Here is a 12579-nt window from a genome sequence, read left to right as displayed (position 1 = left end):
GGCTCCTGTGAACAGGCTTTCTTATCCAAACACGGATTTCTCTGCCTCATCTTCTCATCCCTGGCCACCGCCCAGGGCACGGGGTGGGAGTACCGGGCTCTTCCCGCAGCCGAGAGAGCCCTGGGTGGGGGCTGGAGCCCCACCTGCCTGAGGGGCCGTGTCTGGGGCTTGGTGTCCCCACTTGGTGAACGAGGGTCCGTCAGCTCCGAGCCCTGCGCCGTCTCCCCGCCCATCTTTATCTCGGGCACGGGCAGCCCGGCCCACCTTGCTTCCCGGGTCAGGTGGCCGGCAGGGACCCGGTCCCCGCTCTGTGGCTGTGCAGACCGGCCCAGGACGTGCGTCTGCTCTCAGAGCTGGGCTCCAGGCTTCCTGAGTCCCGCCGCCTCAGGAGCCTCGTCCTGGCCCAGGTTGTGCTGTGTGACTCATGGCAAGTCTCCGCCCCTCTCTGATGGCGCTTTGATCGCGTTATTCCGGAGGCCTTTGGCTCTCTTGCCTGCCTGAGGGCTCCCCGCCAGGCCTCCCCCATTCTCGGAGGAGGAGGGATTGGGGGCGGGTGTGTGTCTGGCTTCACTCTCTTGCCCTCTCTTTCCCTCAGCTCGGCTCCTGTCTATAAGACGAGCTTGTCCCATGTCCTCCCTTGTCGGAGACCCCAGCCCCTGCCCCCCCTGCTTGGGGGCCCCCAGCCACGCGGCTCTGCTCCCCTCCCCACGGAAGCCAAGACAAGGGAATTATTTTTGGAACGAGAGCAGTTACACAACAAATGCATTATTTATCTCTGGGCAGGGAGGAGAGGAGGCATTTTGCTGGACTTCTTAATTCTTTCCCTCGATTGGAGGGTGCCTGCCCGGGTATGTGGCCATGCGTGTGTGGCTCATTTGTCCTGCGCAAGACTAGGTGTGTGTGTGTGTGTGCGTGTGCGTGTGCATGTGTGTGTGTCTGTGTGTCTGTCTGTCTGTGTGCACGCCGTGGAGTCTGTGTCACGTGGGGGCATGCGGGTCTTTGTGTGGGCAGGTGGGCGAGCGTGGACGTGTGAGTGTGTGTGAGTGCATGTGAGTGCGTGTGCACCTGAACTGTTAACATGCTAGACTCCCTTCTGCGCCCACTGTCCTCAGACTCTGCCCCTCCACCCTTCCAGGCCCCAGCTCCCGCTTCCCTCTCTCACCGCCCACCGCACCCCCCTTTTACATAACAGACCCCAGCGTGCTGCTGGCAGAGAGGCCCCCCGCCCCGGGAGGGTGGAGAGGGACTGGGGGCCTGCACTCGGACCCTCACACTGATCTGTCACCCCTCTCGGTGCTGCTTTTCAGGAACCAGGTGGCAGATGGGTGCCTTCCTCCCTGCCCCTGTCTCGCCGGCTCCCCCTGGGATCGTCTGAGCCCAGAACCTGAGGAGAAAGGAGAGGCGGAGGCGGAGGCGGAGGCGGGAGAGGAAGTCAAACTCCTTCCCAGCAGAAGAGCCGCGTGGGAAGCAGGCTGTGGGGCCCGCAGCGCCCCTGGCCCCGGCCTGGCTGCGGTGCCCAGCACCTGCCGGTAGCGCCCAGAAGGCCCCCGGCCGTTGGGTCTGGCGGAGCCTGCCTCACCTGGGGCCCCTGTGCTGGGGGTCGCCCCCAAGATGGTGGCAGCCCCCGGGAGGACTGTGCTGCCCGCCCCAGCCCCGGCCCCGGCCTCCAGCCGCTAGGCTCCCCGTGCCTCCCGCCCCGAGCCCGGCCGGCGCCATGCTGCGCCTGGGGCTGTGCGCGGCCGCCCTGCTGTGCGTGTGCCGGCCCGGCGGCGTGCGCGCCGACTGCTGGCTCATCGAGGGCGACAAGGGGTACGTGTGGCTGGCCATCTGCAGCCAGAACCAGCCGCCCTACGAGACCATCCCGCAGCACATCAACAGCACCGTGCACGACCTGCGGCTCAACGAGAACAAGCTCAAGGCCGTGCTCTACTCCTCGCTCAACCGCTTCGGCAACCTCACCGACCTCAACCTCACCAAGAACGAGATCTCCTACATCGAGGACGGCGCCTTCCTGGGCCAGGCGAGCCTGCAGGTGCTGCAGCTGGGCTACAACAAGCTCAGCAACCTGACGGAGGGCATGCTGCGCGGCATGGGCCGCCTGCAGTTCCTCTTCGTGCAGCACAACCTCATCGAGGTGGTCACGCCCGCCGCCTTCTCCGAGTGCCCCAGCCTCATCAGCATCGACCTGTCCTCCAACCGCCTCAGCCGCCTGGACGGCGCCACCTTCGCCGGCCTGGCCAGCCTCATGGTGTGCGAGCTGGCGGGCAACCCCTTCAGCTGCGAGTGCGACCTGTACGGCTTCCTCACGTGGCTCGTGGCCTTCAACAACGTCACCAAGAACTACGACCGCCTGCAGTGCGAGTCGCCGCGGGAGTTCGCCGGCTACCCGCTGCTGGTGCCGCGGCCCTACCACAGCCTCAACGCCATCACCGTGCTGCAGGCCAAGTGCCGCAACGGCTCTCTGCCCGCCCGGCCCGCCAGCCACCCCACACCCTACTCCACCGACGCCCAGCGGGAGCCCGACGAGAGCTCGGGCTTCGGCCCCGACGACATCCTGTCGGCCGAGCCGCCCGCCTCGTCCACTACCGACGCGTCCGCCGGGCCGGCTATCAAGCTGCACCACGTCACCTTCACCGCGGCCACGCTGGTGGTCACCATCCCGCACCCCTACAGCAAGATGTACGTGCTCGTGCAGTACAACAACAGCTACATCTCCGACGTGATGACGCTCAAGAACAAGAAGGAGATCGTCACCCTGGACAAGCTGCGGGCCCACACCGAGTACACCTTCTGCGTGACCTCGCTGCGCAACAGCCGCCGCTTCAACCACACCTGCCTGGCCTTCACCACGCGGGAGCCCGTGGCCGGCGACCTGGCGCCCAGCACCTCCACCACCACCCACTACATCATGACCATCCTGGGCTGCCTCTTCGGCATGGTCATCGTGCTGGGCGCCGTGTACTACTGCCTGCGCCGGCGGCGCCTGCAGGAGGAGAAGCAGAAGTCCGGCAAGGTCAAGAAGACCATCCTGGAGATGCGCTACGGGGCCGACGTGGAGGCCGGCTCCATCGTGCACGCCGCCCAGAAGCTGGGCGAGCCCCCGCTGCTGCCCGTGTCCCGCATGTCCTCCCTCCCGTCCATCGTCGGGGAGAAGCTGCCCACTGCCAAGGGTCTGGAGGCCGGGCTGGACACGCCCAAGGTGGCCACCAAGGGCAACTACATGGAGGTGCGTACCGGCACCAGCACCAGCACCGGCACCGGCACCGGCACCAGCTCCGGCACCGGCAGTGGCAGCGGCACCGGGGCTGGCTCGGGCACCGGTGGCGGGGACGGCCCGGCCCAGCCCGAGAGTAACCGCCAGGGCCCGGGCAACAGCCAGGGCTCGGCCACGGAGATCTCCACCATCGCCAAGGAGGTGGACAAGGTCAACCAGATCATCAACAACTGCATCGACGCCCTCAAGCTGGACGCGGCCACCTTCATCGCGGTCCCCGGCGGCGGTGGCGCTGGCGGCGGTGGCGGCGGCGGCGGCGGGGACCCCGAGCTGGCCTTCGAGTGCCAGTCCCTTCCCGCGGCCACGCCGGCCTCCTCGGCGGCCTCCCCGGGGGGCCTGGAGCTCCCCACCTTCCTCCCGCCCCCGTTCAAGGAGAGCACCCACCACCCGCTGCAGCGCCAGCTGAGCGCCGACGCCGCCGTGGCCCGCAAGACCTGCAGCGTGTCCTCCAGCGGCTCCGTCAAGAGCGCCAAGGTCTTCAGCCTGGACGTGCCCGACCTCCCGTCCCCCGCGGGGCTGGCCAAGAGCGACTCCAAGTACATCGAGAAGAGCAGCCCCCTGCACAGCCCGCTGGACCGGCTCCCGCTGGTGCCCTCGGGCAGCAGCGGCAGCGGGGGCAGCGCGGGGGGCGGCGGGGGCAGCGCGGGGGGCGGCGGGGGCAGCGTGCACCGCCTGGAGGTGAAGCCGGCCGTCTTCCACTGCAGCGAGCACCGGCACAGCTTCCCGGCGCTCTACTACGAGGAGGGCGCCGACAGCCTGAGCCAGCGCGTGTCCTTCCTCAAGCCGCTCGCCCGCTCCAAGCGGGACTCGGCCTACGCGCAGCTCTCGCCCAGACACTACTACTCGGGCTACTCCTCCAGCCCCGAGTACTCGTCCGAGAGCACGCACAAGATCTGGGAGCGCTTCCGGCCCTACAAGAAGCACCCCCGGGAGGAGGTGTACATGGCCGCGGGCCACGCCCTGCGCAAGAAGGTCCAGTTCGCCAAGGACGAGGACCTGCACGACATCCTCGACTACTGGAAGGGGGTCTCGGCCCAGCAGAAGCTGTGACCCTCTCCTCCCCGGTGAGGCCGGAGGGGCAGGGCGGGGGCACGCGGGCGGGGAAGGGCCCGGGGCGGCCGGGCGGGGGCGGCCGGACGGGGGCGTGCCGGGGGCCGAGGCCGAGGAGCGGACGACGCACACGCACACCCACACGCACGCACCCACGCACACACCTGACCACCACCTGACTGTGAACAACCACCACCCGACTACAAGGGACAGGAAAACAAAGACACGTTCTCCTTAAAAGTTTACACAGATACCGACACCAGGCGTCTTTACTGTGCTGCCCAGGGACTCTGCCGGGGCGTGCGGGGCTGCTGGGCGGGAGGCCGGGCGAGGAGGCCGAGAGAGAGAGAGAGAGAGAGAGAGAGAGAGAGAGAGAGAGAGAGAGAGGGGGGCCTGGGGCCCTGGGACCAGGGACAGGTTTGGGGGCGAAGGAGCCGGCAGCAGGGAGAGGTCCCCTGCTGGGGGACGGGAGGTTTAGCACCAGGTGGACATGGGGCGTGGCTCCCCTCCTTTACGGATGGGGAAACAGAGGCCCAGGGAGAGGAGGTGACGACCCAGGGTCCCGGGACAGGTGAGAGTCAGTTTCCCAGCTCGGAAGCCCAGCGCTAGCCTGGACCTCCAGCGGGTCCCCTGGGGCTCCCACCCTCCATCCACCCACCACCCCTTTCCAGCGGTGGTCCCCTGGGGCTGAGGGACCTGAGAATCCAGCGGGTGCTTTTTCTTTCTGGAAAGCCCCATGGCCGTGCCCGCAGAGCCTGCGGCTGGGATTCATCCTGCTGGGGGGCCCTTCGCCCCCCATCGGCAGCCGGGAGCAGAGCAGAGGCATGGGGACGCCCCGCCAGCCCCTTCACGTGTCTTCCAAGCAGCCTGGGAGCTCCCTCTGGGGTCTGAGCCCCGTGGGGGGGCCAGCTCCCACCGCCTCTCAGAGGCAGGCCTCCCTCCCGCCCCCCAGCTCTCTGGGTCCCGGGACCCCTGCTCATCCCGGGGGCCGGCAGCGAACCCAGATGCTGGGAGCAGCGGGGAGGCGGGCACCCCTCCATCCTGACCTCCGACCTGTCTGACTCCCATCATGGGGTCTTGGGGCAGCGCCTCAGCCTGCCTGGAGGACGGAGGCTTCCCCACCCCGCTGCCCCTCCCGGCTGCCCCTCCCCCGGGCCCGAGGGGCCCCCATATTTCCATCCATATATGGAAATGGCCCCTCCTCCTTTGCTGACCCCCACCCAACATCGAACAAAGCACAAACAGTGAGCACCCCCCTTGCTGGGGGGGGAGCAGGCTGGGTTTGTGGGGCCCCTCCCTGTCCCTGGTTGCCTCTGTCACCATGGCAACCCAGAGCCTGGCAGTTGGGACCGTTGGGCTCCTGGGGGTGGGCTCCTGCGGGTTCTCCCGGCCCGGGCGGCGAGGCAGGGCAGGGCCGGAGGGCAGCTGCCTTGCTCATGAGCTAGGGGCTGCCTGGGGTGAGCTCTGGGACAGGTCTGGGGTCCTGGGCGCCGTCCGGGCCTCAGGGGGTCAGCTGGTTGTCCCCCGGCCTTTGGTCGGTGAGCGAGGACAAGCCTAGCCTGGCCCCCTGCCAACCTGCCCCCTGGCTCCGCACACACCTCAGGGCGGGCGGGGCGCAGCCCACGCAGCCCTCCACACCCCTCCTGCCGGAGACCCCGGCCTCCGGCCCGTCACCAGTTGGCTTTCTGAATATTTGGGAAGTGTGACGGGGGGAGGTGGGCGCCGGGGTGGGGCCGAGACCTGCACTGTGTGGAAGGCTCTGACCAGCAAAGCCAGGGCCTGCCTGCCGGCGGGACAGTGGGGACCAGCGGGGACCGAGGGCCTCTCTCGCACCCACGTGGGGGACGGACCGAGCCCGGGCTCACTTTGGGGTGACACTGACGCAGAAAGGACTGTTCTGGGAGCGGAAGGGAGGGGCCCGCATGAACATGCAGAGACCTCCCCCACCTCCCCCAGACCCGCTCCCAGGCCCTCCTCACACCGACTGGCAGAACCGAGGACAGCCAGCCGGCGCGGAGCCAGCGGTGTGAGAGAGCAGACTCCCTGTTATATTTGCATGATGATTTTCCTGTATTTTTCTGAGCAAACATCTGTCGTGTATGTGCCGGTTTGTCCAGACTCCCCTGCCCCCCTCCCCGCCTCCCCTCCCCCTTTGCCCACGAACCCTCCGGGGTGATCTGACAAGCAGCTCTTGACACCCGGGAGGCCCAGCTCTGCCACAGACCCAAAACAGGTGCCACCCAAGCGCCGCCCCCGCCCACGCCCGCATCCCGTCTTTCCCAACTTGGGGCTCACAAGTGCCACCTCCCCTCCTCCCTCCGTCCCTCCTGTCCACGGTCCCTTCCCGCCTGTCCTCCCTGCCAGAGAGGGGCAGCCCCGGGGAAGGGTCGTGGGGAGACCTCTGCCCTGTCCCACTTGCTCCCGTTTTGCAGATGGAGCAGTCCGGACCCCCAAAGACGGAGGGACCAGGTGGGGTGCGGGGTCAGGGGCCCTGCTGAGGAGGCCAAGGGCTAGGGGCTTCGCGGACGGCTTTATGGGGCGGTTTGGGGCCTGAGAACCCCTGGGAGGAACCGGAGAACTGGGGCCAGAGGATGGCCCCCAGGGAGGGTGCTGGCAGTAGGAGCAGGGCCTCTCTTTGCCACGCCCCGCCATTCCTGGTCGAAGTTGACCTAGGAGACCTCAGACGGGCACTTTGGGGAGCTGTATGGACGGACTTCTGTCTTAACAGCCAGGGTCCTGCCACCCCAGGGGGTGAACTGGCCTTCACCGCGAGGCCCCCTCCGGTCTTTGGGGCAGAACAGTTTCTAAAACTCGGGCCTCTGGAGTTCCCTGCCAGCCTCACCCCTCAGCTGCCCGGGCCAGGCCCTTGCTTTAGGGCAGAGACCCCCTCCCGCACCGCAGCGCCCCCTGGAGGCTCCCTGCATCCGTGTCCCGCTCAGGGTGATTCCTCCCCAGGCTGGAGCACATAGTCACGAAAGACAGATGCCACAGAGTCCAGCTGGCCAGGGCCCTGTGTCTGTAACGGTGAACGGGGACGGGGGCCGCGGCCTGGGCCGGGGCCCTGGTGGCGTTGGGGGACCAGCCGTCTGGAGGAGACGTGGGTGCTGAGCCCAGACCTCCTGGCTGAGGCCCCCCTGCTCTGGGTCTGGCCTGGGCTGGCTGTTGGAGCAGCTCCAGAGGGAACCCCTGGATGCCCGTTCCTGGGGGTTGGCTCCGAGGGGCCCGCTCTCCCCTGAAGGGTACAGCAGGCCCCCAAAACCTCTGTGGGAGCCAGCGGCTTTCCAGAAGGGAGCCCCTCGCAGGGGGTTCTGGGGGGGTTCTCCTCTCTGCAGGAGCGGCCTCTCCCTCGGCCTCTGCGCCCTCCCAGGGGGCCGTGCAGGAGGACGAGGAGGCCGCCCGGGTCCCGGCTGGGAAGGGGCGCCCTGCGGGGGGCCGGCGGTGCGGAGGCCCCTGTGGGAAGAGGGGACGGGAGGGCCCCAGAGAGGCAGAGGGGGTCTGGGCCTGGCCGAGCATCCCTGACGCTCTCAGCCGAAGTCGCTCCCTGTCCCCCTCTGGGAATTGAAGAGGAGAAAGGGAAGGAGGGAACTCCTCTAGGGTCTTGTAGGAACAGACTGAGGCCAGGACAGGGGCCAGGCATGGGGACAGCAGTGGCCGGTCCCACGCTTAGATGGGGTTCACATACAATGAAGGGACAGCCACAGACTGCTCCCCAGGGGTGGACACTGTGCAGGGAATGAAATGGGGGTGAGGAAGGAAGAGGGGGGCCCGGGGGCCCCTCAGAGGAAGAGATCCTTGGCAGCCAAGCTCTGAAGGGCACGATCCAGAGGACTGGCTGCCGGCCGAGTGAGCGTGAGGCTGGAGGGCGAGGGGCTGGGCCTGGCTGATGCCCGGAAGTGCCTCCCCAGGTCGCCCCCACCCTCTGCCCCTGCCCTCCGAGAGAACCTGCCACTCAGCAGCACCACACCCCTCCCTGGACAAGTGGGGCCTCTTTCCCGGGGGGTGGGAGCGTGGGCAGGGCCCGGGGAAGCTCTGGGGTGTCTGGTAGCTGTAGGGTGAAGGTTGGGGCTCCCCTGATTCCAGGGCTGTTCTCTCCGCTGAGACGTCTGCTCAGCCCCAGACGCTGCACACCCCTTCATCTGGCCCTGTACCCCCACCTTTAAGACAGAACCATGCGCACACTCCCTGCCTCTCACTCCGACCCAGAGTCCCCGTCCGAGGTCCCTCGCTGCTGCTGAGCAGTGGGGAGAGGGAAAGGGGTGGGTGGGGAGAGTCCTCTTACAGCCCCTGCCCCGGCCCCGGCCCCTGCCCCTGCCCCTGGCCACCCCAGCCCGGTGCACGGCCAGGGGTGAGGGGTCCGTTTTCCCACCCTCCGTCCTCCCTCCCCGACAAGGAGCCCGCCCCCTGGCCCCGGGGCTTGGCACCTGGTTTGGGTCCCGCAGAGCTGGGCCGGGCCCTGGGCCCAGAACCTGTGAACCCTCGCTGTGTGGGACCTTTCCTCCCGGGGGGGCCTGAACCCTCCCCTTTCCTTCTTTTCGGGGGGCAATTTCTTTTCTTTTCTCTTCCCGACACCTCCCTCTCCTTCTCCCCAAATCCCTGTTTTAAACTGAATGGCACGAAATTGTTTTCCTCAACTCGAAGATTCCTGTATGGAGAGAATCAATTTCTATATTTGCAATAAATTTCTTATTTAAAACAACGGGGCCAAGGTCTGTGTTGACTGTCACTCTTTCTGCACCCCTCCCCCCCCCCCCCCCGCACCCCTCCCAGGTCCCCAAGTTGGAGTCCTAATGAACCAAGTCTCTGGTGCCCCTGCCCATGTCCCTCTCCCCTCGGCCTCCCAGGCAGGGGTGAGGGAGGAGGCGCACCGGGTGTGCGGTCACCACCCACGCGGCCCAGGAGGAAAGAGGGTGTCTGCCCCACAGGGTGGGCTGCCAGGAAGGTAGAGGCTGGATGCCCCTCTGCCCGCTGCCCTCGCTCCCTTCCCGGTGCCCTGGCCGAGTCGATGGAGGGACATCTGGGCACCACTGTCCCAGCTGATTCCCGGGGTTACGCCCCGCCCCTGAGGGGTGGGGGGAAGTGGGACCTGGTGGGTCTCTCTCTGGCTGTTGCCAGGCCAACTGCCAGGCTGCCGGCTCTTTGCGAGGTGGCTCCCGGCCTGCTGCCCGTTTCTCCTCAGCTATGACGCCCCAACCTGGGCCTCCTCAGGGGTCAGGCGATGCCACTCGGGGCTCCCGGTCTCCATCCAGTGACCTCGGGCCTGTGCTCAGGTGCAGCCCAGAGCGCACCCCAAGCCCAGCCTCCTTGTCTCCCAAGAAGCAGAGCCCCTCCCCATCCATTTCTTGGACCCCTGAGTCCAACGGCCACAAAGCCCTGGTCAGGGAAGCCCCCATTCAGCCGGGGGCTCTGGGAGGGGCACGTGGAGTGGCCCCCTGGCTCTGAGCGGGTCCCAGTGAGTGAGGTCCCGGCGGGGCGTTTGCCTCTCGGACCGGACCGTGGGTCAGAGTGCTGCGCCTGGTGGCTTTCAGCCCCTGGGTCTTTCCTGATCCCTCTCCCCTCCCTGGGAGTGAGTGAGGCCTGCGGGGAAGCTCCGGGAAGGCCCCTCCACATGGCCCTCTGGCCCCCTCAGCGCCTCTGAGCCTGGGGCCTGAGCATGGGCCAGGCCCCTGCCTCCTTCCCCTGGATCTCCTGCAGCTGCTCCTGCCCTGCTTCCTGCGGGAAGGCTCCTAGGAACTGGCACCGTGGGGAGGGGAGAGGGAGGGGGGAAGGAGACGGAGGAAGATACAGGGCCAGGTTTGTGGGAGGGGACGGAGGAGCAGGTACTGGAACCTCATAGGTTCTGTCATCCCAGGTCCCCAAGCTCGTCTGGGGCTCAGGGCAGCCTCTTCCTCAGCATGGGCCTCTCCTCGGGGTGGGAGGCCCGTTATTTCTGAAGAACCAAAGATGTGACCAATGGTGGGCAGGAGCCTACCCCCCCCCCCCCCCCAGGCACTGGGATTAGGGGTGACCAGCAGTTACCGGAACTGCGAAGGGGCCTCCAGGGCAGCTGTGCTGTCGTGTACAGAAAGGCTCCTCCCGTTAGCTAGTACTCGGGCTTCACAATGAACTTGAGTCACTCCAGTTACAAATTCAGAGTCCCACGCCTTTTCTTTGAAACACGAAACTATTCTCTCCCTCTCAAACGAGTGACTGTCACACTCACAGGTCAGGAGGCTTGGGGTGAAGTTAGATCCTGTTTACAAATGTCACTAATTCCATGTTCTTGTCTCCCCCCACACTTGGTCCAGAAATCTAGTCTATCTGACTTCCTTTTTAAGTGCTTCCTGTATCTGAAGCATAAACAAGACCGCGTGTGCTGGGAACTCTGCTCACCACGCCCCCATTTCCTGGTCACGTGAGTCCCAAGGGAAGTCACCATCCTGAGCTAGTTCCTCGTTGACAGATAACTAACCTGAATGTCAAGAACGCTGGCACTTAAAAGAGCAAACATCCGCACATCCCCGGACGCAGGCACGCCCAGCTGTCCAAACATGAGCCGACAGGTGTGTCGGGGGCGAGATGTATGCATCGGTGATGAAACAGGTGCCACCCAATGGGTTGCCTTGGGGCATTGGGGGGTAAAACCTCCCTGGCAGTAGCTCCCACAGACTGGGGTGTTGGCTGGGATAGGGGTTGGGGTACTATAGGCAGGAGCCAGTTCGGGGAGACCCCTCTCTCACACGGTCTATGTTGGGTACTCGAAATGGGGCGCTCTCTCACACCAGCACCAGGGGGCCACGCAGCCAGTGCCCTGGCTCCTCTGTCTTCTCCCGGAAGTATGTCCGGAAGTATGCCACCCGCCCATGTCCTCCCTCCCGGTCTTGACCCTGTCCAACACCTGCCTGCTTCCCTCCCCAGGTTCATGAGCACCCCTCCCACACAGCAGCAGGGGTGGGTATGGGGTGCAGCTCCCACTCCGCTGGGGCCGGGTGCTCCCAGTGCATCCATCTGGGCTCCTGTGTGTGGGGAAGTCGGGGCGGGGGGGCGGGGGGGAGAGAGGGAGGTTGGGGGAGGCTTGGTTTGAAGGTGTTCTCAGTTCCAAGCAACCCCTCCTGGCAGCTGGCCAGGGAAGTCCCCTGGTCTGAAGTGTGGCCTGGTTCAGCCCTCTCTCCCAGGCCCCCACCTCACCTTAGCAACAGCCTCTTCCTGCAGCGCCCTCACGAGCCACCGCCGGAAGGGGCATGAGGGCATCGCTGTTCCCGGAGGCCCGCTCCTGAAGGGGTGGTCCTGGCACCCAGCCCCGGTCTGTGGGCCGAGCCCCGCTTTCCCCAGGCTGCCACCTTCTGCCTCTGCCTCAGGGGTGGGGGTGTCTGTGGGACCAAGGGACCCCCTCCCTCCTCCAGGTCAGGGCCAGGGCAGCCTCCACCCAGGCCTCACCACTGAGCTGGGCCCGCTAGCCTGCCCGTCCCCGAGTGTCCCCCCACCAGTCTGCAGTCTGCTGCCCTTTTCTCCACAGCTATGCACCCCATGCTTGCTCCTCCTCAGGGCAGGTACTGGAACCTCACACGCTCTGCCATCCCAGGCCTGCCACTGGGCTGTCCCGCCCGTCTCTCCCGCCTCCACACACACACACACACACACACACACACACACACACTTAGACCATGTCAGGCCACCCCACCAGCTGCCACCCCTGCTGCGGGCGTGGGGTTCCCCGCCATAGTAAGTATGACATAGTTGCAAATCTGTCCCTCAGAAGGACCTGGCATGAGGGTCCCAGGAAAAGGGCTCTTAGCGGGCTCATGCGCGTTCTTGCTCCTTCACACCTTGGTGCTGCCAGTTTGGACCTGGCTTCTCCTGACTTCGGACCTGGGGCCTCCGCAAGGAAGGTCCTCACTCTGTGGGAAGCTGGGGGCAGCCACCCAGCCCCTTACTGCCCCCCATGCCCAGGCTTTGCAGGTCTCCTTAGGCTGTACACCAACCTGGTCCTCATTGCTGGGTCTGGACTTTCTCTTGGCCCCAACTCACCCTGATTCCCTCCATAGCAGGCCCCCAGCTGCAGCTTTCCTTGTTTTGCCTCCTCACGAGTAGCCACTTCCATGTGGGTCAGGGCCCAGCCCACACGAACCGCCTTCCGAGGGCTCTCCACCTGCCAGAGAGGAGGCCCGGTGCCAGGTGTGAGCTGGGGGCGAAGGTTCCGGGCTCCCGCATTCATTGTCCCCGTTGCTCCTCCGGTGGGTCACGCCGGGCGTCTGTCCTGGTCCCTCTTGGGCCTGGCC

The 12579-nt window shown here is 66.3% G+C and overlaps 2 protein-coding genes across 9 annotated transcripts in view; both read left to right on the top strand.

The window, feature by feature from the left end:
• Window positions 1-1444, top strand: part of LOC311618978 (uncharacterized protein) — a 46421-nt gene extending 44977 nt beyond the window's left edge. For 6 of the 8 annotated variants that reach the window (XR_014794423.1, XR_014794424.1, XR_014794425.1 and 3 more), the window contains exon 3: window positions 1308-1444. Coding sequence is in view for 1 of the 8 variants with exons in the window: in XM_084876824.1 (XP_084732950.1) it covers window positions 1308-1388 (81 nt within the window). In the remaining 7 variants the exon portion in view is untranslated. The remainder of the gene's footprint in view (window positions 1-1307) is intronic. The other 2 variants (XR_014794429.1, XM_084876824.1) reach the window with 1 other exon arrangement.
• Window positions 1445-1585: 141 nt separating this feature from the next.
• On the top strand, window positions 1586-4419 carry ELFN2 (extracellular leucine rich repeat and fibronectin type III domain containing 2). Its single transcript, XM_084876767.1, has one exon. The coding sequence runs from the start codon at window positions 1715-1717 to the stop codon at window positions 4322-4324; it is 2610 nt and encodes an 869-aa protein (XP_084732893.1). The 5' UTR covers window positions 1586-1714; the 3' UTR covers window positions 4325-4419.
• Window positions 4420-12579: the final 8160 nt, after the last annotated feature.

This window comes from Pipistrellus hanaki (genome assembly GCF_964339955.1).
Source record: "Pipistrellus hanaki genome assembly, chromosome: 3".
Taxonomy (NCBI): Eukaryota; Metazoa; Chordata; class Mammalia; order Chiroptera; family Vespertilionidae; genus Pipistrellus; species Pipistrellus hanaki.
The sequence above is the reverse complement of the archived record's forward strand: the minus strand, read 5'-3'. Positions and strand labels throughout refer to the sequence as shown.